At 41.9% G+C, this 27,399-nt stretch overlaps 1 protein-coding gene across 15 annotated transcripts; it reads right to left on the minus strand.

The window, feature by feature from the left end:
- LOC137375214 (SLAM family member 5-like) lies at positions 1-27,399 on the minus strand. 15 transcript variants are annotated; one of them, XR_010975948.1, is made up of 7 exons: positions 25,755-26,280; positions 22,375-22,488; positions 21,935-22,285; positions 13,848-14,123; positions 10,272-10,388; positions 3,183-3,392; positions 1-686 (listed from the first exon to the last, which is right to left on the minus strand). XR_010975948.1 is itself a non-coding variant. In XM_068042029.1 (7 exons), exons 3-7 carry the CDS (start codon positions 22,391-22,393, stop codon positions 3,301-3,303), a joined length of 855 nt encoding a protein of 284 aa, XP_067898130.1. In that variant the 5' UTR covers positions 22,394-22,488; positions 25,755-25,921; positions 27,324-27,399; the 3' UTR covers positions 1,695-3,300. The 15 variants fall into 15 exon arrangements, 13 of the variants coding, with proteins under 13 accessions (XP_067898136.1, XP_067898130.1, XP_067898129.1 ...); XM_068042029.1 differs by lacking the exon at positions 1-686 and adding an exon at positions 27,324-27,399 and having other exon boundaries at positions 1,695-3,392; positions 25,755-25,921; XM_068042028.1 differs by lacking the exon at positions 1-686 and adding an exon at positions 26,297-26,367 and having other exon boundaries at positions 1,695-3,392; positions 25,755-25,921.

Here is a 27,399-nt window from a genome sequence, read left to right on the forward strand (position 1 = left end):
CTTTTTATTCCTAAGAAACAGCTGTAAACCAAAAAATCTGTTTTTTCCCATGGTTAGCCAGTTTTTGGATGTATGTGTGTGTGCATGAGGGTTAGGGAGAATACAGAGTTTTAAAATCGTTTTGTATATAGATTTATCTTTTAATGTTTAAGACTTAGTTTATTAATAAATAGTTAATTTTGTTGTTGATTAAAGAAACCTGGTTGGTGTGCTTTATTCTGGGGGACAAATAGAGTTTGTAATTGGCTGGTTTTCAGTAGATGGGAAAACGTATTGATATGCTATGACCCAAGGAGAAGTGGGACTGAATTAACAGTGCACTCCTGCTGCCTCAGTTGAAACAGTACTTAAATCGATCTAAGTAAAATAATAAATTACAGTCCAACTTTCACACAAACACACATTTGAGGTTCACACACACACAAATAGGTTGCAAAGTGGGGAAAGGTGGATCGGTCAAGTTAGAGTCCATAGAAAAAAGGGGTATACAGTCTGTGGAGTTTGGTAATTCAGCTGGCTTCTAGCTGAATTCAGTGGTTCTGAGGCTTCCAGTTTGAAGAGATAGATGGCTGATTCATTGGATCTCTTGGAGGCAGTGATGTGGTTGATTTCCTCCAAGGGGTCTCTTGTTGCAGCCAGAGTATGCAGAGGTGGTCAGTCAGCAGGCAGGGTTCAAAGCTTGCAAGCTGGAATGGAGAGAGAGAGAAGGGAGGGACCCTCATTTGTGTCTGCTCTTGTCAACCTGCTGCAGAGTAACACCAGTTTATAAAACACAGATGGGGGGTGTTTGTCACATGACAGTGACCCAGTGATTCAAGCATGGTAGTTATCAATGTACTTCTCATAACTAAAACAATCCATCTCGCGGGATTCCTTTCTTGCAACCAGGGTCCCATTGTTCATGAATAGTCTTGATGCATTGTTAATGGGAACAGGCAGTTCCCTTAAATTTCCCAGGTCTTGGTTCTTGCTTGGACAGGGCAGACATTTTGTCTCCGCCTCACAGCTCTTGGAATGTAGGATACAGTGTTGCAAATTAGGTGGCCATCTTAATCTGCTAGCTAAGTCACATTTTTTCTGTTCCTTTTTTAATATTTAAAAAAAAATAATTCAGGTCCCCAGCCAGTGGATTAAAAAATTTATTACTCAACATAGCACGTTGGAGTGATAATACATAGCAAAAATAGCAGTGGTCCCAGCACTGGCCCTTGGGGAACATCATTGTCTACCATCCTCCAGTCTGAAAAACCACCATTTACTATGACTCACTGTTTTCTGTCCTTGAGCCAATTTTTTACCCAACTGGACACTGACCCTCCTAATCCATGAGCTTCAATTTTGTTAACCAGCTTTTTATGTGGTACTTTGTCAAATGCTTTCTTAAAATCTATATAAACAACATCCACCACATTCCCTTCTTCAACCTTCTCTGTTACTTCCTCAAAAAATTCAATTAGATTAATCAAGCCTTTTACAAATAAAACAGAAAGTGCTGGAAATACTCAGCAGGTCTCGCAACATCTTTCATCAAAACTCTATCAGGATGACAGCATTTATGATCCCACCACTGCTACTTTGCCAGTGCCGCTGCTGTTGCCTGTGAGCCAGCCACTCAGCCTGCTGCCACCCACAAGGTTCAAAGCTCAGAGCTACTCAACGACGTCCTGCAAAACCATCTGCAGTCTTTCCCACTGAATGTCAGCAGCCTTCCACCAGTCGTGCTGTTGCCACTGGGTTAGCATTGTGTAGGAGCACGAAGCCAAGCAAAGTCACACACAGGACAGGCACTAAGGGAATGCACAAGAAAGAATAATTCAGTTTTATATGTATTATTTGGAAGTGTTTTTGGATAAAGTGGTGAAAGACAAAGCATTAGTGCAGAGTGTTAATGACAGAATAATGAACTGGTCACACCATTAGCACACTCTCTTTGCCTTTGCCGTATGACCTCCTTATCAGTTAATCCCTCCAGTCCTTTGTCCTATCACACACCTTCCCTTTTGTTCTCTTACACCTCCCACCTGCACCCCCTCACCACCCCCCCCCCCCGGCTTTACTTGCTTAAAACCTATTACATTTCTAACCTTTGACAGTTCTGATGAAAGATCACAGACCTGAAACGTTAACTCTGCTTCTCTCTCCAAAGATGCTACCTGACCTGCTGAGTATTTCCAGCACTTTCTGTTTTTATTTCAGATTTTCAGCATCTGCAGTATTTTGCTTTTATTTCAATGTTTGCAGATATTGCTGCAACTCTATCCTTGTTTTCTTTATATACATATGGTTGTATGATTTGACTGTTACTTCCTCTTTGCTGTAAATCTTTCTCCAATTTTGCTTTCTCTTTCCTCCTTGCTGGATACAGCTCGACAGTCATTGGTTGCCTTGATAGCCAAACTAAATGCCCATTCATCATTGGTGAACCCAAACAGTGAAGGTGATTAAACTTTGGGCTGGTGATCACAACTGAGCCAAATGTCATCCCTAATGAACAGTCACATGGGCACCACTGCCATCTGGAAGTAAAGTATGAATTGATTTGTAAAACACCATTGGTAATATACACACATTGTCAATCTACAATACATCATGGCTGCTGTTTACAGCAGTTGACTTCATGTGTAGATTTTCAACTTGTTACCCAGGCACAAACCTGACATTGGGATTGGGTAATCATTATAGAGGGTGTCCAATTTTCAGTGAAATCATCGATCCACAAATCCAGTTTTGTGCCTGAGCAGCGAATAGGATATGTACCCCCACATTTGTTTTAACTTTATTGCAAAACAAGATTTACAGTCTGGATGTAAGTGACCATTAAGTTCAGTACTCCAACATAGCTGAATAGGATTCCCATTCTCAATACACAGACATGCAACGTAGTAAAGCTAAACAAGAGCCTCATGTTACAAATGTACATCAGTGATCAAAACGCACAAGCTGATTGCTGCTCTAGAAACAATGTGATGCAATTGGCACCTGTGTTCTCCAGAGCAGACAGTAGAATAAATTGCCAGGGCCCTGATAGACACACAGCACCTGCCATCTGATGCATGCGTGTTGGAATCTGGGTGAAGCTATTACATTAACTGCAGTTTTGTCAGAGTGTGGTGACAGTATAAAATTTATCACAATTCCATTGCATTTTCTGACACAATAGAGCTAAATGAAAAACTCCATACCAATGATCCTCATTTGGCAGCCCAGTGAGAGTCAATCAATTTCTCCTGCTTTTATAGTTAGTTGCCTCTTTTCACAGGGAGACTGACAGTGCGAGTAGCATTGTGTGGGTATTTTTTTTTAGCTTAAATCAATTCTAGTAATATATGTGGCTTCAATAAATCCTTCTTTATGGTAAGCTATTTCTTCATTCTTCCTTTGTGTTGCTCTATCTGAAAAAGTACATAAGATTCACACAATTTTATTATTTTTTTGAAAACTAGTCAGGGATAATCTATCAGTTGTGTTTAGTTATATGCAGGTGGAGGGTGTTAATTGGGGTCTTACTTGAGCACTTATAAGGAGACACTTAGAGAAACTGAGTGGGGGTTTGAGTTAGCAGCTATATGTTTGTAATCTTTCACTCTGTTGTTACGACCAGGTGAACAATGTGTCTCGGGGTCTTTTGCTGTCTTTACCTGATCTTATTATAAGAGGGTTTAATTTTAAACACACTGTGTTTTGAGCTCCCTTTTTTGTGAATCTTTGTTTAAAGGTTCTAATTATAAGGCAAAGAAATGAGCACAAACAGGCTTTGTTTGGTTTAAAGCAGAAAGATGAAATTTATTATACCTTAAACTTGAACTCTAATACAGTTCATATCTATGGATATACGATGCGCCCACGTTAGTGTGCACATGTGATATAAACATGCAAAAATAGGGACAGAAAAGAGCAGAAGAAAAGATAAGTAGAACAGTTTGAGGCAATATCTTGTTACTGTTTCTCGAGTTTGCTGTAGTCCTTGACTGAAGATATGGTCTTGTGTTTCGTTGGGGCCCAGTATTCGTCTTAAAAAACCTTGTTCACGTAGGAAACTGTTCTCTCTTGAGTTTCATGTGTTTTCACAAGATTCATTTCTGTGGGAAGAGATGAAGGCAGGCGGATAGGAGAGAAGATGTTCTCAGTCCCAGGAGAGGTCTTTACTCCATGAGTACATGGCTTTCTGATCTAATTCTTTGTTAGAAGTTCAAATTCAAAACTCCAGCCAGTCACATAACTAAAACTGGTTTAGCCACTTCTGTGTATTGGGGAAGCAACTGCTGGATCCCCATTGTTTTAACATTGTCTGGCACTAGGCAAATGTTCTTCCAGTCAGGGCTTGCAATTTTAAGTTTTAACGTTCGTGTGGTGAAATAATGTGTGCCTCAGTCTTGGCAGGTGGGGTTTGCCTGACACCTCCACATCCAGGGGAATGAAATGTGATGCGAAGAAAATTCATTGCAGAGTGTGAGAGAAATATAAGATACAGAAAGAAAACCATTCATTTCCATTCATTCACCGATCTTAAAGCTCATAAAAATGGTCTGTTCTGCGGGGGGGGGTGGTGCAGGGCTGCTTTAATTTCCCCTTTTTTTCAGGAGAGTTAGTGGGGGAGGGTCTATCCTGCACTCCCTGATTCATGCATTCTTTTGGCTTCAGGGGATGGGTGGTTCCCTTTTCCTCTGTGGGGGCGGAGTCTCTGTTACACTCTCCTTTGTTCTCTGGGACACTTTGACTAGATGAGGCATCATTTTCATGGTTTCTGTGCCCCCTAGAGGTCTCTCTTTGTCTCTGCAGGTTCCTGTAAATGCTGTCAGCGACTCTGGTGGAGTGCTTCTAGAGTCTGCATTTACATAGGAGGATGTGGGATCTAACTTTTCACATTTTTCTGGGTTGTTTGACCGGGCGGTAGGATTTTCATCCAGGATTTTTCCTGGACTTCCTTTAACCTGCCCTCTTGGTCACTTTTCCCCCTACTCTTTCTAAACTTTTGCCAGCCATGTGCTTGCCTGTCCCTTTTGTTCTCAGCAGGGTCCCTTACTGTTCACCAGTCCTCTGCTGGAAGGTCCTCCTAACACTGGTACAGGACTTAGGGGTGCAGATTTCACTGTAGGTTGGGGTTTCCCCTCAACCTGGCACATGTGGCAACTCCTGCAGTACTCCACCACATCTTTGTGGAGTTTTGGCCAGTCAAACTGCTGTCTTATGCGAGCTTTGGTCTTTCGTATACTGGCATGTACAGCTACTGTAGTCTCGTGGGTCCTTCTTAATATTTCTCCCCGGTACCTCTGTGGCACCACTAACTGGTGAACTACTGTCCACTCCTTGCTCTCAGGTCTGTGAGGAGAACTCCATTTCCTCATTAGTACCTCATTCTTTAAAAAGTAGCAATCAGGGACTCCCTCTGCTTCACTTTCAGACTGGGGCAGCCTGTGCTAACTCTCACAATACTGGGTCGGCACGCTGAGCCTCACCTAGGGAAAGTCCATTTAATTCATTCCCCGGGTCTCCTGACTTTCCAAAGAAAGTCTTGGACAGGAGACCTCATGGTCATTTGTCTGCAGTGCCAATTCAGTATCCTCTGGGGAAGCTAGTTTGATCATGGCCTGACCCACTACACATTCAGGGACACTGCAGGGGACTGTCTCCTGCCACTGCCCTTTCTCTCTGACCTCCTGTGGTCTTTCTTTCACTACTGGGGGGCTACCACCTTCACCCCTGCCAGATCATTACCTAGGAGCAGGTCAACCCCGTCCACAGGCAAACTAGGGACAATCCCTACAGTCACCTGTCCTGAAACTAGGTCGCACTCCAGGTGCACCCAGTGTACATATACAGGCATACACTGCCCTCCAATACCATTCACCACCATTTTGGTGTTCATTGCACTTTCTGGGGGAAAGGTCAGGCCTTTTCCCAGTAAAAGGGGTCTGGTGGCCCCTGTGTCCCTGAGAATCACTATGGGCTTGCTTGCCCCACTCGAGGGATATGGGGTTACTTTCCCTTCAAATACAAAACCCTAATCACCTTCAGGAATCCTATTAACTTTTCCTGCACTGGTTGTAGTAAGCTTCCTGGGTTGCACCCTTACTGCAGTCAAAGCCACAGCCCGTTCCGGGTTTTCCATCAGGCCCTCGTCTTCACTGAGCGGGTGTTCCCTGATTAACCCTACCGGTTTCCCCTTTAATTTCCAGCAGTCAGCTTTTAAATGCCCTGCCTTGTTACAGTGGAAGCACACAGGTCTCTGGGACTCACTGTTGCTCACAGCTCCTTTTTGGCTGGAGGTGTGTCCCCCTGTGTCTCCTGCTTTCCTTTCTCTTTCAGGACTGCCTGGGTGGATATCATCTTTCCACCCATTGTCCTTTTCGGATTTGTGGGGGTGATTAGGAAAGGTTCTCCCCTGGGAAACCGATTTATAAATTAAAGTAAACTCATCGGCCAGAATGGCTGCTTGCTGGGCTCCTTGAACCCGCTGCTCCTCGACATGAGTTTTTATTGAGAATGGGAGGGAGTTTTTAAATTGCTCTAACAGGATTACTTCTCCGAAAGTCTCGTAGCTGAGCTGTATTTTTCAAGCCCTCAGCCACTGGTCAGAAACCAGCTTCTTACTTCTTTCAAATTCCAGATAGGTTTGATTGGCTTGCTTTTAGAGGGTTCTAAACTTCTGGCGGTAGGCTTCGGGTACTAATTCATATGCCCTGAGGAATGCACTTTTGGTCAGTTCATAGTTTGATGAACTGTCATCTGGCAACGAGGAATAGACCTCATGAGCTTGTCCAGTTAGTTTGCTTGGTCTCAGTTGGTCATTTTAGCTGCCTTGCCAGTTTAATGAATGACATGAAAAACGCTTCCACGTCTTCCTCATTGAATTTTAGAATTAGTTGGGCGAGTTTTAGCAGTCCTGAATTCTGCTCCTCCATATTGGCCATGCTTTCACCAGGGTTACTCTGTCGCCCCCTAACTAACTCAACCTGCCTCAACTCTCTTTGTTCGCATTCTTTCTGGAATATTCTTTCTCTCTCTCTCTCTCTCTCTCCTCTCTCTCTCATTACTCCTCCTTCCTTTCACATTCTTCACTTTCTTCTTGGAAGACTCTTTCTTTCTCCCTCTCCTGCATCTCTCTCTCTTTTTCCTATCTCTCTCTTTCTCTTTCCTTGTCTTCTAATTCAAGTTTCTTTTGTTCCAATTGTATCTTTCCTAGCATTACCCTGTCTGGGTCTGCTTCTAACCCTGCTTCTGCTTCATCAGATTCAAGGGAAAAATGGTTGGCCACAAGCCTTACGTGTTCAGACTTCCTAGTCTTGCCACGTACAATGATCCCACACTGCTCAGCCATTTTTCTCAACTCATCCATAGACAGTGCTTTTAGCTTATCTCAAGTTACTTCACCCTGGCTTGGAGAGCTACTCGTTTCAGTTGCAGACATTGTTTCAACATTGTCTGGCACTAGGCAAATGTCCTAAGTTTTAATGTTCATTTGGCGAAATAATGTGTGCCTCAGTATTGGCAGGTGGGGTTTGCCTGACAATGTAAATAAATGTAAGACTAAGTAAAGACTGGCTACTGTTTTGCTCTTCAACCACTGGCTTTCTGGAGTAAAACAGTCAGAAATGCGTGATTAGTCACTGTAATATAATCCAAGTGTACAGCTCTGTTAATTCAATGCACAACTATCAGGGGAACTATATTTATTGAAAGTATTACTTCCCTATATGGTTTGTGGGGGGAAGATTAAATAAAATTACATAAACTTCTTGACAAGAAAGTGGTTAGAATGTGAAACTCATTTCCACAAGCAGTATTTGAAGCAAATAGCATAGATACATCTAAGGGGAAACTAGATAAACACATGTTGGAGAAAGGAACAAAAGGTCAGTATGTAATTTACCCTGTTCAAAAGAGTACAAGAGCTATTTTTAGAAAAAGTCGGCAATAAAGAAATTAATAAAAATGGCCAACTGAAAAAAAATGAGACTTACAAACATTTACAAATGGAGTGACTTTTACATTTCTTTTGATATTTTCTATTTTTATTTCTCAGCTGGTCAATGGAATTTGGTTTTCATGTTTTTTACCCCAAGTGACATTTTTTTGGAAATAATCTCTGTGTACAAGAGACCAGTGGGACAGTTTCTCAGTGCAATCGTGAATTGGGATGTTCAGCTGCTGTTAGTTTTGCTTACTTATAGGAGGCAGGTGCTGTTAGTTGCAGTAAAGTAATTATGCACTACAGCAGGTGTCAATGACTGACTGAGTTCTGAATGTTTAAAATAGTTGTGCTTCAAATATATGCTCAAAAAATTACAGATTAAATGAATTTGTTAAGCACCCAATATCCTTATCCAGCACAGAGTAAAACTTCATCCACTCAGCTCCAATATTGTGCCCAAGCTTCACCCCCATAACAAAATTCCCATACAACATTTTTTCACTTGCCGTGGTCTCTCTGAGTAAAATTTTTAATTCTAGATATATTTATATATCTCAACCAATCAATTTACAAAGTTTTCACATGTTACTTTGATATTTTACTGATGTGCTTTTCTTACCACTTTTGTGCTATGGGCTCATGATTGGTGGAAAACTGGGTTCAGACCCCTCCCTTCACCCCCCGACCCCTGACTCGAAAATCATTTGGAGCAGGGCCCTTACAGTCAAAATATAGCAGTTGTAAATTAATAAATTGGGATTTAGTTTCATATCAAGACTTTGTCAAATACTTAAATTGGTTCTTAAGTCGACTATAATGAATCAACTAAAAGGACACATTTAACTCTGCTTAGTCCAAATATATCAAGGATTGAACACGGCACAGTTTAATGTCCTATAACTGCAATATTACACTGCATCTGTTCAGGATAATATATTTAGCAATGCAATTTCACAAACAAAGCAGTAACTTAATTTCAGAATTACAGCTAAAGCATTAACGACATTCAATTTAACATAGGAAGACTCCATTCAGAATCCTAGTATCACAGCCTCAATTTATCATAACATCAGTAATCAATTTTGAGGATTAGAATACTTGCTTGATAATATCAGAACTGTTTTGATTATATAGTGGAATAGCGGGTAGCAATTATGCTATTTCTATACCATATAAAAACATACAACCTCTTTTTAATTGTTATATTAAAATAGTCTGTCTTCCCCTGCACAATGCACTAATTCTAGGCTCAAGGTGATGTCTGCAGTGAGTTGACTGTAATCATCTGGAATGTACTCCTGGAAGAGTGATAGAATATTCAATAGAAACTTTCAAAAGAGAATTGGATATACACTCGGCAAAGGAGAAATTTGCAGGGCTATAGGGAAAGAGCAGAGGAGTGGGATGAATTCAATAGTTCTCTTTCAAAGACCCAGCATAGACCTGATGGACTGAATGGCCTCCTTCTGTGCTGTATGATTCGGTCCTTCACATTTCTTTACACTGATAGGGTTAAATGAAGAGGAATGGGAGGTTGCTCATAGGGAGCATAAACAATAACATGGACCAGTCGGCCTGAATACCCTGTTAAAAGGATTAGGGTAGATACAGATAAACTATTTCCTCTGGTAGGGGAATCAAGAATGAGGGGACACAATCTTAAAATTGGGGCTAGGTTATTTAGCAGGGAAAACCAGGAACCACTTATTCACACAAAGGGTAGAAGAAATCTAAAATCCCCAGTAAAAAAAACCTATGCTGCTGGGGTAATTGTAGCTTTCAAGACTGAAAGAGCTAAGGCAGATAAATAGAGTTGAGGTACAGATCAGCCATAATCTAATTAAATGGTGGGGCAGGCTTGTGGGGCTGAATGGCCTACTCCTGTCCTATGTTCCTAGATTGAACTACTTTATGTAGAAGATGGGAATGTGTGGAGTGGGCAGTCGCAAGGAGGCAGTGTGGGAACATTTCAGGGAGGGTTGGATAGATATTTGGGAGACTGGGCCTTTGAGAGGTATTAATTTTGGAACCATCCAGTCACGCACTTTATGTTCTTAATCTGCAAGAATAAAATGTTTAGGAAAACTATGCTTTTTGTTTAATAATTATCGGTAAAAATGAAAATAATTTTGATGCTGGACTTTTTAAATATAACTTCTGGAAAATGTAGAGTGCAGTTTTAGCCCCAATACTTAGTCCTGAAATGATGAAGTATTTTGATCAACTGTGTATTTTCTGAATATTTTCAGGAGTAATTTTTGCTCTTTGTAAATCATATAATACATGGAATAAATAACAAACACCCTTGAACTTCTGCTGAACCCTTGTAGTTTTGTCTAATAATAACCATTGTACTTACTGCTTTCTTTAGCACAGGCAGTCAGTTTTATTTTGTAGCAGATGTATAATATTAAAGCCAAGACTAACAGCAATACTGGTGCAGCAATGGTGGGAATATTCCAGAGCAGTTTATGATCTAAAATAGAAAGGGGTTAAAACATTGAAATAGCAGTTTAACAAACCTGTGATGTGGTAGATTGAGTGGAAAGCAATTATTGTTATACACTAACATATGTATATATGGATAGATATTGGCAAAATACCATATGTCTGGAACTGTTGTATCATGTCTTGTTGTTACATGGGTAATTAACTTACTGTGTTTGCACACATAAGCAAAGAGAACATTTTAAAACCAATTTTCAGGAAGTGCAAGAAAAACCAGGAGTAAGGGATCTAACCTACAACTTGAGGCCTATATGTCTTTTTTACTATTAATAGCTGATCTCCCATTTAATTTTTCATGGATTGTCTGAGATTTGGAGAATAATTTTGATGTTTAGTTTCTAAGGGGAGGCTGCTTTTAATCTGATTGGCCACTTTTTAAGGTCACTGCTCCGGTTCTTGCTGTGGAAGTGACCTAAATATAAATATTCTTAGCTCAATTAGAAACTAACTGTTGAGGGAACTTTCTGTGAATCGCTGCTGTTTGTAAACATTTAGCTGAAGAGGCCACATTATTGAGCTCGGAGAAAAAACCCACAGGATTTGATTAAGTTTCTTCCTTTTTTATATATAATTTTAAGACTTTGAAATGTGACTGCACATCCTAAATGCAAGACTTTATTTTATGCTCTGCGGAATTCCTCTGTCGTGTTCGCTCTTGGTAGTGTTAAGTGAATGCAATGCTCAAAACCGCACCATATTGAATATGGTACCTTTACAGTTGCTTATGGTGATCACTGCTGATCAACATTGCTCAGTTTGGTTTAGATTGCAGTTTTTCCATTGCCATTTTTTACAAGCAGTCTGAAAGAGGTGTGTGTCTGTGAATAGTTTCAGTAGCTGAGAATTGCGGAACACTTTAATAATGTGTCAATATTCAATACTACATAATGATGTTCAGAATTTCTGCTACCAAATATTGTATAAACCTTGAGATCCATTTTTTTAAAATGGTCATTAGAGACCTGACTTCAACAATATTGCACAGGGGATGCTCATGCATATTAGACCCTGCCAAATCAAGACCCATACCCCAAGTGTCATGGAGAAATACTATGTACTAATGTACATGACTCGAAAATATCAATGATATTAAAGGTTGAACAAATATTGTCAAGGAAGCCAAGTAACATTCAGCGTAAAGAAAGGGAAAGAATTTGATTTCTAAATCACTTTTTAAAGCCTCATGAAAGCCCCAAAATGATTCACAACCAATAAATTATTTCTGAAGTGTAGTCGCTGATGCAGCATTGGAAAATGCCATAGCCAAGTTGCACGCAGTAAAGACCCATAAACAGCAATAAGATAGATGATCAGATGATCTGTTCATGTAATGTTGGATGAGATAAATCTTTGCTGGCAGAACTCCCTGCTCTTCATCAAATAGTGCCATGGGATCTTTTATGCCCACCTGAGAAGGTTTAACATCTTATTGAAAGACCGTACTTCCAACAGTACTGAACAAAGGTGTCCATCTAGATAATGTATTCAACTCTTTAGAGTGGAGTTGAAATTCCAATCTTTTAATTCAGCAGTGAGAATGCTACACTTGAACCAAGACTGACATATAAATATCCATAACTAACTTAGTATACTATAGACTTCCAAAGTAAAAGATCATGAGTTGAAAATTGGTACAGCCAAGTAACAGCATCAATGTATTGTTACTTTCACTGTAAATCATCCTCACCAGAACTCTGAAGGTACAAATCAAGATCAAGAGAAACGTCACGGAAATTAATGCAGCATGAGTTAAAAGTCGGTACACGTCACATGTATGTTCAGAGTACCCTGCCTTTTCAGTAAGCCATTTTAAACATAAATAGACTCAATTTGTCAGCACTTTGAATGCCCTCTCCCCCACATCTAACCACCAATTTTCACCAAGCTTGACTCTAACGGTACAGTTATTCCACTTTTCTTTCCACTCAGTATCTATATTAAAAAATATTTCTGTATCAGTGCCTGTCTCTCATTACTACAGCAATCACAGCTTGCATTTATAAAGCGACTTTAACAGAGTAAAATATCCTAAGGCACTTTACAGAAGCATTATTGTGGGCGGCGCAGTGGTTAGTACTACAGCCTCACAGCTCCAGGGACCCGGATTCGATTCTGGGTACTGCCTGTGTGGAGTTTGCAAGTTCTCCCTGTGTCTGCGTGGGTTTTCTCCGGGTGCTCCGGTTTCCTCCCACAAGCCAAAAGACTTGCAGGTTGGTAGGTAAATTGGCCATTATAAATTGTCACTAGTATAGGTAGGTGGTAGGGAAATATAGGGATAGGTGGGGATGTTTGGTAGGAATATGGGATTAGTGTAGGATTAGTATAAATGGGTGGCTGATGGTCGGCACAGACTCGGTGGGCCGAAGGGCCTGTTTCAGTGCTGTATCTCTAATCTAATCTAATCATTATCAAACAAATTTGACACCGAGTCACATAAGAAGATATTATGATAAGTGACCAAAAGCTAAGTCAAAAAGGTAGGTTATAAGGAGCAGCTTAAAGGAGAATGTAAGAACAGAAGAAATAGGAGCAGGAGTAGGCCATTCGACCCCTCAAGCCCGCTCCACCATTCGATAAGATCATGGCTGATCTGATTGTGGCCTTAACTCCACTTTCCTGCCTGCACCCCTAACCTTTAACTCCCATGTCAATCAAAAATCTGTCTAACTCAGCTTTGAATCTATTCAATGACCCAGCCTCCACTGCTCTCTGGGGAAGAGAATTCCAAACACTAATGATCCTCTGAGAAGAAATTCCTCCTCATCTCTATCTTAAATGGAAGACCCCTTATTTTGAAACTGTGCCCCCTAGTTCTGGATTCCCCCATGTGGGGAAACATCCTCTCAGCATCTACCCTGTCAACCCCCCTCAGAATCATATAAGTTTCAATAAGATCACCTCTCAATCTTCTAAACTCCAATGAGTATAGACCCAACCTGCTGAATCTTTCCTCATAAGACAAACCCCTTATTTCAGGAATCGGCCTAGTGAGCCTTCTCTGAGCAGAGAGAGGCAAAGAGAGAGGTTTAGGAAGGGTATTCCAGAGCTTAGGGCCGAGGCTGCTGAAAGCCTGCCTGCCAATGGTTGAGAAATTAAAATTGGGGATGTGCAAGAGCTAGAATTGGAGGGGTGCAGACATCCCATAGGGTTGTAGGCCTGGACTAGTTACAGCGATAAGGAGAGTCGAGGCCATGGAGTGATTTGAAAACAAGGAATAGAATTTTAAAATTGAGGGGTTGTGGACAGGGAGCCAGTGTAGGAGAGGGAGCACAGCAGGTGATGGCTGAATGGGACTTGATGTTACTTAGAATATGGGCCGCCGAGATTTGGATGAGTTCAAGTTTATGGAAAGTGGAAAATGGGAGGCTGCGCTAGAAGAAGGAAATAGTCAAGTACTGCAGTACGAGTAGCTTTTACAATCTCTTACCTCCAGAATTATTCCCATTACACTGCTGTCTGGTCCAGGGATCACTGGTTGCATTACTGACTGGATTCTCTGCTGTACAGATGTACACGTATTGTTCCTGTTCACTAAAATGGTCTATCACTAGTTCTTCACCATCAGAGGTTCTATTGATGGCTCCAGACAAGGATTGTGACAAGTGAAATGTGACGTTATTTCCCTTGGAGACAGAACAGCTCAGAGTGATATTTGGAGTTGAGCTTTTGGCAGTTATTGTCAGCACAGGCTTAGAAACTGGTTCTAAAATAAAAGAATAGTTAGGAGGTAAATGAGGAGACTTGGTACTACTTCCTGAATTTCACATTTTACATGTAGCCACAGAGTCGTTACTGCTCAGAAGGAGGCCATTTGGCCCATCAAGTCCTACCAGCTCTTTATAGAGAAATCCAATCAGTGTCATTCCCCGTCTCTATCCCCATAGCCCTTTAATTATATTTCAGTCAAATGCCCATCCAATTTCCTTTTAAAATCATTCATCTTCTCCCCTTCCACCAACCTCATAGGCAGGGAGGTCCAGGTCATTACCATTCACTGCATAAAAACATTTTTCCTCACATTCACCCACAACACCACCACCCCCCCCCCCCCCCCCCCCCACTCCCCCACCCAACCCATGCATCTCATCCCCAAAATCTTAAATCTGTGTCCCTTAGTCCTTGTACAATCAGCTAATAGGAACACCTTTTCATTGTCTACCCTATCCAAACCTGTCATAAACTTGTACACCGCTATCAAATCTCTGCTCACTCTCCTTTGCTCCAGGGAGAACAACCCCAGCTTCTCCAATTTAAAATCCCTCATCCCTGGAACCATTCTGGTAAATCTCTTCTGCAACATCTCAAGGACCCTTACATCCTTCCTAAAGTGTGGTGACCAGAACTGGACGCAATACTCTAGTTGTGGCCTAATCAGAGCTTTATGAAGATTCAGCATAACCTCCCTGCTTTTGTACTCAACACCTTGATCTCAAATGTTTTGCTAATGAATCTGTAAATATATCCTGTCACCTTCAAAGATCTATGTGCATGAACCCCCAGGTTCCTCTGTCCCTGTGTGCACTTTGGAACTGTGCCATTTAGTCTATATTGCTTCTCCCTATCCATTCTGTCAACATGCATCACATCACACTTCTCTGTATTAAATTTCATCTGCCACTTGTCTGATTATTCTGCCGGCCTATCTATGTCCTGTTGTAGTTGATTTGTATCATTCTCACTGTGTGCAACACCTCCAAGTTTGGTATCATTGGCAAATTTTGAAATTTTACTCATTATTCCAATATTCAAGTCAATATTCAACCTGGAATGCAAGCCATTTGGACCGGGCGACATTTCCACTCTAATCATAGCCAGTCCTTTCAGTCGTTACTCCACAAATCAAAGGCAGCTGGGTAACAGTTAGAGGTGGGAAGAGGTCAGTGCAGGGATCTCCTGTGGTCGTTCCCCTCAACAACAAGTATACAGTTTTAGATACTGTTGGGGGGGACGGCCTATCGGGGGCAGGCTGCAGTGACCGGGCCTCTGGCACGGGGTCCTGCACTGTGGCTCAGAAGGGAAGGAGGGAGAATGGGAGAGCACTAGTCATCGGGGACTCGATGGTGAGGAGTACGGACAGGCGGTTCTGTGGGCGCAGGCGAGACGCACGGATGGTTTGTTGCCTCCCTGGTGCCAGGGTCCGTGATGTTTGTGATCGCGTCTTCAGGATCCTTAAAGGGGAGGGGGAGCAGCCAGAGGTCGTGGTGCACATTGGCACCAACGACGTAGGAAGGAAGGGTGGCACAGATGTTAGAAGTGAGTTTAGGGAGTTAGGCTGGAAGCTGAAAGCTCGGACGGACAGAGTTGTTATCTCTGGTTTGTTGCCGGCGCCACGTGATAGTGAGGCTAGGAATAGGGAGAGAGCACAGCTGAACACGTGGCTGCAGGAATGGTGTAGGAGGGAGGGCTTCCAGTTCTTGGATAATTGGACTGCATTCTGGGGAAGATGGGACCTGTTCAAACAGGACGGGCTGCATCTGAACCAGAGGGGCACCAATATCCTGGGAGGGAGGTTTGCTAGTACTGTTCGGGAGGGTTTAAACTAGTTTGGGAGGGGGATGGGAACCGGACTTGTAATCCAGGGACCAGTGGGTCCACTCAGAAAGACAAAGAGTGTAGTGAGGTATTGGGGAAGGTAGCACTGTCACAGAGGACAGATGGGCACGGAGAAGGGTTAAAGTGCGTATACTTCAACGCAAGAAGCATCAGGAATAAGGTGAGTGAATTGAAGGCGTGGATGGGCACTTGGGACTACGATGTTGTGGCCATCACTGAAACGTGGATAGGTGAGGGGGAGGAATGGTTTTTGGAGGTACCTGGTTATAGATGTTTTCATAAGATTAGGAATGGTGGTAAAAGAGGTGGGGGGGTGGCATTGTTAGTTAGAAATAGTGTAACAACTGCTGAAAGAATTTTCGAGGAGGATCTGCCGACTGAGGCACTGTGGGTTGAGGTCAGGAACAGGAAAGGAGCAGTCACCTTGATGGGAGTTTTCTATAGGCCCCCCAATAGCAGCAGGGAGGTGGAAGAGCAGATTGGGAAACAGATTTTGGAAAGGAGCAGAAGTCACAGGGTAGTAATTATGGGGGATTTCAACTTCCCAAATATTGATTGGCAACTCTTTAGATCGAATAGTTTGGATGGGGTAGTGTTTGTGCAGTATGTCCAGGAAGCTTTTCTGACTCAGTATGTAGACTGCCCGACCAGAGGGGAGGCAATATTGGATTTGGTACTAGGTAATGAACCAGGGCAAGTGATAGAGCTGTTGGTGGGCGAGCACTTTGGAGATAGTGATCACAATTCTGTAGCATTCACTGTGGTAATGGAGAGGGATAGGTATGTGCAACAGGGCAAGGTTTACAATTGGGGGAAGGGTAGATATGATGCTGTCAGGCAGGAACTGAGGAGCATAAGTTGGGAGCATATGCTGGCAGGGAAGGGCACGGTCGAAATGTGGAACTTTTTCAAGGAGCAGATAGTAGGGGCCATTGATAAGCATGTCCCTGTCAGACAGGGAAGGGATGGTCATGTGAGGGAACCGTGGTTGACAAGAGAGGTTGAGAGTCTTGTTAGGAAGAAGAAGGATGCGTATATAAAGTTGAGGAAAAAGGGCACAGGCATAGCTCTGGAGGGATACAAGATGGCCAGGAAGGATCTGAAGAAAGGGATTAGGAGAGCTAAGAGAGGGCATGAAAAATGCTTGGCGGGTAGGATAAAAGAAAACCCCAAGGCCTTTTACGCGTATGTCAGAAATATGAGGATGACTAGGGGGACCGTAGGTCCGGTCAAGGACAATAGCGGGAGACTGTGTGTTGAGCCGGAAGAGATAAGTGAGGTTTTGAATGAGTACTTCTCTTCGGTATTTACGAATGAGAAGGGGTGTATTACTGAAGAGGACGGTGGGAAGCAGACTGGTAAGCTCGAGGAAGTGCTCGTTAGGAGGGAAGATGTGTTGGGGTTTTTGAATAACTTGAAGATAGACAAGTCTCCCGGGCCTGACGGGGTATATCCAAGGATGTTATGGGAAGCAAGGGATGAAATTGCAGAGCCGCTGGCAATGATCTTTTCATCTTCTCTGCTGACGGGGGTGGTACCAGGTGATTGGAGGGTGGCAAATGTTGTGCCCCTGTTCAAGAAAGGGAATAGGAACAACCCTGGGAATTACAGGCCAGTTAGTCTTACTTCGGTGGTAGGCAAGTTGATGGAAAAGGTGCTGAGGGATAGGATTTCTGAGCATCTGGAAAGACACTGCTTGATTCGGGACAGTCAGCACGGTTTTGTGAGGGGTAGGTCTTGCCTCACAAGCCTGATCGAATTCTTTGAGCAGGTGACCAAGCAAGTGGATGAGGGTAAACCAGTGGATGTGGTGTACATGGATTTTAGTAAGGCATTTGATAAGGTCCCCCATGGTAGACTTATGGAGAAAGTCAGGAGGCATGGGATAGTGGGGAATGTGGCCAGTTGGATTAAGAATTGGCTAACTGATAGAAGGCAGAGAGTGGTCTTAGATGGTAAATACTCAGCCTGGAGCCCAGTTACCAGTGGCGTGCCGCAGGGATCAGTTCTGGGTCCTCTCCTGTTTGTGATTTTTATTAACGACTTGGATGAGGAAGTCGAAGGGTGGGTCAGTAAATTTGCAGATGATACAAATGTTGGTGGAGTTGTGGATACCGAGGAGGGCTATTGTCGTCTGCAAAGGGACTTGGATAGGTTGCAGTGTTGGGCTGAAAAGTGGCAGATGGAGTTTAACCCTGAAAAGTGTGAGGTCGTCCATTTTGGAAGGACAAACATGAATGCAAAATACTGGGTTAACGGTAGGGTTCTTGGGCATGTGGAGGAGCAGAGAGACCTTGGGGTCTATGTGCATAGATCATTGAAAGTTGCAACTCAAGTGGATAGGGCTGTGAAGAAGGCATATGGGGTGTTAGCGTTCATTAGCAGAGGGATTGAATTTAAGAGCCGTGAGGTGATGATGCAGCTGTACAGGACCTTGGTAAGGCCTCATTTGGAGTACTGTGTGCAGTTCTGGTCGCCTCATTTTAGGAAGGATGTGGAAGCCTTGGAGAGGGTGCAGAGGAGATTTACCAGGATGTTGCCTGGAATGGAGAATAAGTCTTACGAGGAAAGGCTGAACATTCTAGGCCTCTTCTCATTAGAAAGGAGAAGGATGAGGGGTGACATGATAGAGGTTTATAAGATGATCAGGGGAATAGATAGGGTAGACAGTCAGAAACTTTTTCCCCGGGTGGAGCAAAGCGTTACAAGGGGTCATAAATTTAAGGTGAAGGGTGGGAGATATAAGGGGGATGTCAGGGGAAGGTTCTTTACCCAGAGAGTGGTCGAGGCATGGAATGCCTTGCCCGGGGAAGTTGTTGAGTCAGAAACTTTAGGGACTTTCAAAAGGCTTTTGGATAGGTATATGGATAAAGGAGAATGATGGGGTATAGATTAAATTGTCCTTGACAGAGGACAAAGGATCGGCACAACATTGTGGGCCGAAGGGCCTGTTCTGTGCTGTATGTTCTATGTTCTATGTACATCCTCCCTATCAAATTTAACCCCATCCATTACTTCTAGCATCTCCGCCTCTACCATAATATTGTCAGCATCCTCCTCCTTAGGAAACACTGATACTATGTACTGATTAAGTCTTCTAAGCTTGCCCTGCATCTCTAAGCATTTATCACCATTTTTGTTCGTAATAGGCCACACTCTACCTCTTTCTACCCGCTTACAACTGACATGCCGGTAGAAGATTTGGGGGATTTCCTTTCATGTCAATTGCTATTCTATTCTCATATTATCTCTTTTCCAGTCTTTACTTCCCCTCTTAACTTATTGTGTTTGGCCTAGTCCTCACTTGAAGAATTCAGCTGATAAGCATCATACACCCTCTTTATTCATTTCATCATAATCTCTATCTGCCTCATCACACAACGAGCTCTGGCTTTGGTTCCCTACCTTTTTTTCCCTTGTTGCAATATACCCAGCCTGTACCTGAAACAACTCCTCTTCAAAGATCACCCATTGTTCCATTACAGTTTTTCCTGTCAGGCTTTGCTTCCTGTGCACAAAAAGCAGGACAAATCCAAACCGGCCAATTACCACCCTATCAGTCTACTCTCGATCTTCAGCAATATGATGGAAGGGGTCGTTGACAGTGCTATCAAATGGCACTTGCTTAGCAATAACCTGCTCAATGATGCTCAGTTTGGGTTCCGCCAGGGCCACTCAGCTCCTGCCCTTATTACAGCCTTGGTCCAAACATGGACAAAAGAGCTGAACTCCAGAGGTGAGGTGAGAGTGACTGCCCTTGACATCAAGGCAACATTTGACCAAGTATGGCATCAAGGAGCCCTAGCAAAACTGGAGCCAATGGGAATCGTGGGAAAACTCTCCACTGGTTGGAGTCATACCTATTACAAAGGAGGACGATTGTAGTGCATGGAGGTCAATCATCTCAGTCCCAGGACATCATGGCAGGGGTTCCTCAGGGTAGTGTCCTAGGCCCAACCATCTTCAGCTGCTTCATCAATGACGTTCCCTCCATCGCAAGGTCAGAAATAGGGATGTTTACTGATGATTACACAATGTTCAACACTATTCGTGACTCCTCAGATACTGAAGCAGCCCATGTCCATATGAAGCGAGACCTGGACAACATCCAGGCTTGGGCTGATCAGTGACAAGTAACGATCACGCCACACAAGTGCCAGGCAATGACCATCTCCAGCAAGAGAGCATCTAACCATCACCCATTGACGTTCAATGGCATTACCATCGCTGAATCCCCCACTATCAACATCTTGGGGTTACCATTGACCAGAAACTGAACTGGAGTAGCCACATAAAGGCTGTGGCTACTAGAGCAGGTCAGAGGCTGGGAGTTTTGCGGCAGGTAACTCACCTCCTGTCTCCCCAATCCCTGTTCACCATCTGCAAGGCACAAGTCAGGAATGTGATAGAATACTCTCCACTTGCTTGGATGGGTGCAGCACCAACAACACTCAAGCAGCTCAACACCATCCAGGACAAAGCAGCCTGCTTGATGGGCACCCCATTCACCACCCTCAACATTCACTCCCTCCACCACCACAGCAATGTGTACCCTCTACAAGATGCATTGTAGCAACTCGCCAAGGCTCCTTTGACAGCACCTTCCAAACCTGCAACATCTATCACCTGGAAGGTCAAGGGCAGCAGGTGCGTGGGAACACCACCTCCTGCAAATTCCTCTCCAAGTCACACACCACCCTAACATGAACTAAACCGCCATTCCTTCACTGTCATTGCGTCAAACTCGTGGAACTCCCCTCCTAACCGCACTGTAGGTGTACCTATACCACATGGACTGCAGCAGTTCAAGAAGGCAGCACACCACTACCTTCTCAAGGACAATTAGGGATGGACAATAAATGCGGTCCGAGCCAGCGACGCCCACATCCAGCAAAACAAACAAAAAAACATCATATTCCCACATGGCTATTTATGCTTGTTGCTCATTAACCTAATTCACCACACTTTGTGCTTTTACAAACATGCATTTTAAACCTGGTTTTCTATTCTTCTTAGTCCTCTTAGTCTGCTTCTATCTAATATGTTACTACTCCCATCTCTCGCACTGTCCAACACTCTCATTCCTTTATGTCCCAAGAATCTAAAGCCATCCCTCTTGCACCATATCTCAAGCCATGCTTTGATTCTCCCTATCTTTTTATTTCTACTCTTGCTGGTGTGTGGTACTGGGAGTAATCCAGAAATTACTACCTTTTCAGGTCTTACTTTGCAACTTCATCCCTAGCTCCTGAAAATCTGACCGTGGGACCTCAATACTTGCTCTCTCTATGTTGTTGGTACCAATGTGTACTGCAACTTCTGGCTCACTACTTTCCCAACTGCAGAATATTCTGCACCTTGTCCATGATGTCCTTTATCGTGGCACCAGGGAGGCAACACACCAAGCGGGATTCACGATGATGGTTACAGAAATGCCTGTATGTCCTCCAAACCATGAAATTTAGTGTAGAATAAGTGATTGGTTAAGTCTAGTAAAGTATACAAATCTGTAATATTTATAACTGGATTGCTGAAAATGCTTGGTCAATCTTCCTCACAAAACACAAGCCCGTTTTTGGTACAATCTGTCCACAGTAAACCTCCAGTTAATTTTATGAAGTTACTACAGTTCAAATGAGTTAATATAAAAGCTGGACACACACAGCAGGCCCTGACATTGGAGGCTTATTCAAAATGTTTGCCTAGAGATTCTGTTTTCAGATGTTGATGGAGCTTCCAGATAACTAACAGATCTGGGATAATGAGAAGGCCTCTCACAGAGTGAGCAATCTCCCTTCCTCCCTCTCCACTTTGTTCCTGCTATCAGTTGGAGTCCTGAGTAGAGGTCTGGAACCTCCTCATGGAGAGAAACACTATTGTGCCTTCTAATAATTGTCTCAGAGAGACATTGAGTTTAAAAACCTCAGTTTTATTTTACAGTTATATTATCAAGTAACTTACCAAACACTCGCAAATCAAATAATCTTTCATTTGTCTCTGTCATGGTTTTGCTGTAGCATTCGACTTGTAATCCATATAGTTTAGTGTCATTAATCTGTACCTTGTACAACACCACAGAATCTTTTGTGCTTCTTTCCAGTCTGTTTTCGTACAGTGGGTGTTTGTCAGATTTGTTGAATCCCCATGTAGCAAGTATAGCATGAGTTGGTGATTTAGTCAGAAATGTTACTTCATACTGAGCTCCACAATGGTTATGTACAGGGAACAGAACCTGTTCTCCCACAATGGCATTAATGATGCTATTGGGCACGGCTGAGATCTCTGACCCACACAGTGTAAGCAAATGAAATACTGGAAAGGAAAATAAATATATCGACATTAAATTGATGAATATTTATATTTCTGAATGACAATAGCTTAATAATTCCAGAAGTGTTTACCTGAAAGCAGTGCCAGCATTTTCACATTGAACAGGTGAAAATTCTTTATATCTGTGCTTTGTACTGTTTATTTTTTGTTTCTTGTTTGCAGTGCTGGTTCTAAAAGAACTTCATCTGCAGAAGAATAAAATAAATTTATTGAGTAACAGCACTTGTCCTTTCATGGGAATTTAATGTTTACCCAATTGGAGTATGTTGAGGCATTTTGTTTGTAAGTTGAGAATCAGTGATGGCCACTGGTTATGGTACAAAGCACAACCAAGACTGAGATCTAATCATTTGAGAAGCATTTGGGCATTTGCTGCCAAGCTTGGGTTTCAAGTGTAACAATTCTGGGAAGAAGAGGCAAATGAAAAAAATAGTGTGAGATGTACAAATTTGAGGTCCCGGAAAAGAATGAAGAATACAGAGAAGATAAAGAGTTCGCAAAATGATGCATTTGGAATTTACAAGAAACAAGATCGGAAAGCTCAGAGGTTTGGTAATCAGAATAGTATCAATTAAATCAAGAAAGACAAATGTGTGACAAAAAAAGGTTGTAGGCAGAGAAATATTGTCTGCCCTATGCAAGCTTTTTCTTGCATCTTGTCCACGAGTGTGAGAAGGTGTTAGGAGGCTCTTCATATATAGTATGGTGTCCAACTCCAAGCAGTGGTTTGACTGCTATGTTTTTAAATGGGAATGTATCATATCACTACAATTTGACATTCTCAAGTCTGTTGAGTCTCATCAGTCCCAGGCATGGGGGAGGAATTTGCAACAGCAAAGCATTAAACTACAGGGGAGAATAAATTCACTTTGCTTGCTTCGTGCCATTAATATCACACGTCCTACTGACCTATTAAGAGATACATTTGCTATATTGAGAAGCTTGTGGTTGGGACCACAGAGAGCTTGCAGCTGAAGCAGGCCACGCAAAGGCAAATGGCTATGTGCAGATGCAACAGATATGCTAACTTTAAGGCAGATTCCAATTTTTACCCACCTTATCCCTATTCACCTTCTCATAGACTATGTTCAAAGTAATTAAAGGATCATTTCAAATTTTCAGTAAAACAGCGATGCATACTTTCTCAGTCTAGCTTTCTATAAAGTGCAAATACAAAGATAAATGAGTGCTTTTAAAGTATGCAAATAGACTACTTTTTTCTGATTCAGCCTTTTAATTTTGGGTGTACAACAGTAAATAGCAGAAAAGTTAGTTTCCATTTCTGACTTAATTTTACCTCCTGTACACACATAATGAACTGGAGGTTAGTAACATAAAATAAAGCCAAATGACTGTGAAGATCTGCATGATGTTAGCCAGCCATTAAGCTGACAAAATAATATCTTATTTTTAAAATCTGGTCACATAACCAGAATAAATAATACATTTTAATCACCAGTCACAGAAACACAAGATTCCAGGAGATCAATCTAACATTACTGTCTATGTATTCCAGCCAGGAGTAGTTTTATTGCACAGGACATTCCCATGATCCGAACAGAGCTGGATCCATTGTTTGAAGTATAAATAATTATCTATGTTCCGATGAAGGATCACTGACCTGAAACGTTAACTCTGCTTCTCTTTCCACAGATGCTGCCAGACCTGCTGAGTGGTTCCAGCATTTCTTGTTTTTATATCTATGTCTACTTGATGCCCAGAAACCCCATTCAATATTAGTAATCTATCTCTCAATCATCCAGCTCGTTCTTAAAGATGTGAGTAGCATTGATCTACTATGAATGGAAATTTATTCCAAATATCAACTACTGTGTGTGAGAGAGAAAGCGAGGCTGCGCTGCATCTCCTTTCATTTGATCCCCCTCCCCCCGCATTTTAGTCATGTTCTTGAGTTTTATCATCACAATTTAAGTGGAATGATTGACTTTGACAAATAATCGGCCAACAAAGTGCAGTGAGAGAAAACAATACTTGTCTTTTTGACATTAAACAAGTTGAGGTATTTCTCAAAGTTTACAAATGTCACGCAAAGATGATATTAACAAGGAGAATGGAAGATTCTGAAATATTTCCAATTTGAATGTATCAGGTAAGGATTGTGTCTGTAGACGAAATGAAGAACACTAAAAAGGTGATTATAAGGATTTTGTTTCCGCTAATGCACGGATGAAATCTTCACCCATTGAAGAAAACTGTCCCACTAAAGAGTACAAAATACAAATGGAACAGGATTCACTTAAAACAGACACATGTAAAAAACAGATTTAGCCGGCACAGTGAATATTGAATTAATTCCTGTACAACGGTCTTTAATTTTGTGATGTTACAAATTATCCTTAGATTCTGCTTTATCGTCAAAGCAATTCACAAAACTATAATTCAATTTTAGTATTTCCCCCTTTTTAAAACCAAGAGAATTCTAACCAGGAGGAACTCTGGAATTGAAGTTAAGGTGAGGAACAGGTTTGCAACCAAACGGTTACTTTCACAAATTGATCATTCTCTGTTTTTTAAAAATTAATACCAAAGGACATTCCAAGTTTCAGTTCATATTTAACATCAAATTGCAATTATATAGCGCCTTTAATAGAGGGAAAGGTCCCTAAGCAGATCGCACATAATCGATTTTAGATTGATAAATATAAAAATCCCATTCCCTCTTGAGTAACAATCCACTGAACCGTACCGGTAATGCACAATGTACAGTTTTCATAATTACCGCGGCTTTACCTCTTAAAACATGGGCAAAGTCCGCAGAACAGCAGAAATGCAGCTTTCCCGCTAAATGTGTTCTGCCCGTCGGGTCCAGTGAGCACTTACCTCGAGATACACTTTATAACATTCCCTTCTCAAAATACAGATGTGCAGCAAATAAAAACAGGGCGTGAGAAAGAGCAACTGGAATCACAGTGCAAATTCCGGCAAGATTTATAAATCCGAGTCGCTAAAGGCAGCGCTACAATAATCTGCTCAGAGACACTTCAGAGCAGATCAATTCTTTAAATAATAACAGAAAATGCTGGGAATATTCAGCAGGTCAGGCAGCATCTATGAAGAGGGAAACAGAGTTAACATTTCAGGTCGATGTTCTGTTTTATTCCAGATTTCCAGCATCCGCAGTATTATTGCTTCAGCTCAGTTCCTTATTAGTTCATCCAGATTTGAAGATAGTCCCACTGCACTTCACCCGAGCTTTGAAAGTTTAATATAATCACTAACCTCCAATGTAGATAACAAGAATAATGTTAAACATCAGTCAGTAATTCACTGCAGAGAATTATATTCGAGGGAGAAATATATTACAAAACATTGAAATGATAAACTCAACAAACTCGTTTTATACGAAACTATAAAATATTATTCCAGTTCAGAAACATCGCTTGAAAACTTTCGTATTCCAAACATTAAAAGGAATTTTTAAAATCCTTACCAGAAAATTGGCGATTGCGTTTCACTTCAATCTGAAGGAAAACGGGACGTTTCCAGTTGGTTTTAATTATCCTCCTGCTTTTTAAAACAATTAACTTCGGAATCTATTTTACCTTGTTATAATCTCTGGATCAAATATTTGCGGCAGCTTTTTTTAAAAGCCCCAGTCTGAAAACAAAGAGTGCAGTTTCTATTAATAATAAAAACAGAAAGTGCTGGAAATACTCAGCAGCTCTGACAGCATCTGTGAGGATAGAAGCAGAGTTAATGTTTCAGGTTTGTGACCTTTCATCAGAACAGTTTCTATTAAACGAGTTTACATTGAGCCGCTCGGCTCTGTCACTCTTGACCATTTGTCCAGCCCGAGTCTCAGCCTCACTTACTCACTCTCTGACACTCACCCTCACTTACTCACTCTCTGACACTCATTCACTCTCACTCACTTACTCACACTCACTCACTCTCACTCCTCTTCCCCAGGCGGCTCCTCTCAATTTCTTTGCACTGTCCTGAGCGCGGGTCAGAAACAAGAGCTCAGAGCACCTCTGGCTGAGTGACGTGTGATGAATTCTGTCCGGTCACATCCTCTGTCCTGTGAGTGATTCTAAGCTGTCGGCACTGGGGAAATAGAATGTGACATTTATAAAGGGACTCCTTGTACATTCATATACGTGTCTGCGTGTGTTTGTGTGTGTGGAGATCTGTTTAATGATGAGCATATATAGATACTTCTCATCTTAAACTATCTGGCAGGGCTAAGAATGTTTAAATTCTAGTTTTATGTGGTCTTTGTTCATCTCTGACTGACAACAGTTAATTTTCAGTGTGGATGTGGGTATCAGAATTTTATTTTGGGGAATGTCTGAATCAAAGTCCGAATCGTTCCAAAGTGAACTTAGAACTAAGACAGGTAGCTTTTTAATCTTTGATTTATCCCAGGATGTATAGATTTTATACAGATACCAATGTACTGATTGATGAAAACAACTACATTTACTAACCAGAGGAACAGGTTCAGTTAAAGAAAAGCAAAAGACTGCAGATGCTGGAAATCTGAAATAAAAACAGAAAGTGCTGGAAATATTCAGCAGGTCAGGCAGCATCTGTGGAGAGAGAAGCAGAGTTAATGTTTCAGGTCTGTGACCCTGCATCGGAGCTAGTGCAAAGAAATTGAGAGGTGCCGCCTGGGGAAGAGGAGTGAGAGAGTGAGTGAGTGAGTGAGTGACTGTCAAAGAGGGAGGCTGTGAGACTGAGAGACTCGGGCTGGACAAATGGTCAAGAGTGACCGAGTGCGAAGCGGCTCGTTTATTAGAAACTGCACTCTTTGATTTCAGACTGGGGCTTTTAAAAAAAGCTGGCGAAAATATTTGATCCAGAGATTATAACAAGGTAAAAGAGATTCTGAATTTAATTTTAAAAACACAGGTTCAGTTATTGTGGAATCATCTGTTTTCTGACCCTCTTTGCATCAACCCGCTAAAACTATTAATTAATTTGAAATTACAATTTTAATTGCCGCGTCAATAAAATGTAATGTGAAAATATTGAAATTTTTAAAATGCCATCTCACCCACTACAGTCTTGCTGTGTATCCACAACTTTCTTCACGGGCGTAGGCGAATTATGATTTCTAACCTTTATTTATT

Source organism: Heterodontus francisci, chromosome 11 (genome assembly GCF_036365525.1).
Source record: "Heterodontus francisci isolate sHetFra1 chromosome 11, sHetFra1.hap1, whole genome shotgun sequence".
In the NCBI taxonomy this organism is placed as follows: Eukaryota; Metazoa; Chordata; class Chondrichthyes; order Heterodontiformes; family Heterodontidae; genus Heterodontus; species Heterodontus francisci.

Coding starts and splice junctions, on each gene's coding strand:
- LOC137375214 (XM_068042029.1), bottom strand. Junction 10,389..13,847: donor TAATGGGAATAATTCTGGAG/GTAAGAGATTGT, acceptor TTTCTATTTTAG/ATCATAAACTGCTCTGGAAT. Junction 3,393..10,271: donor TGCCTGTGCTAAAGAAAGCA/GTAAGTACAATG, acceptor GTACTTTTTCAG/ATAGAGCAACACAAAGGAAG.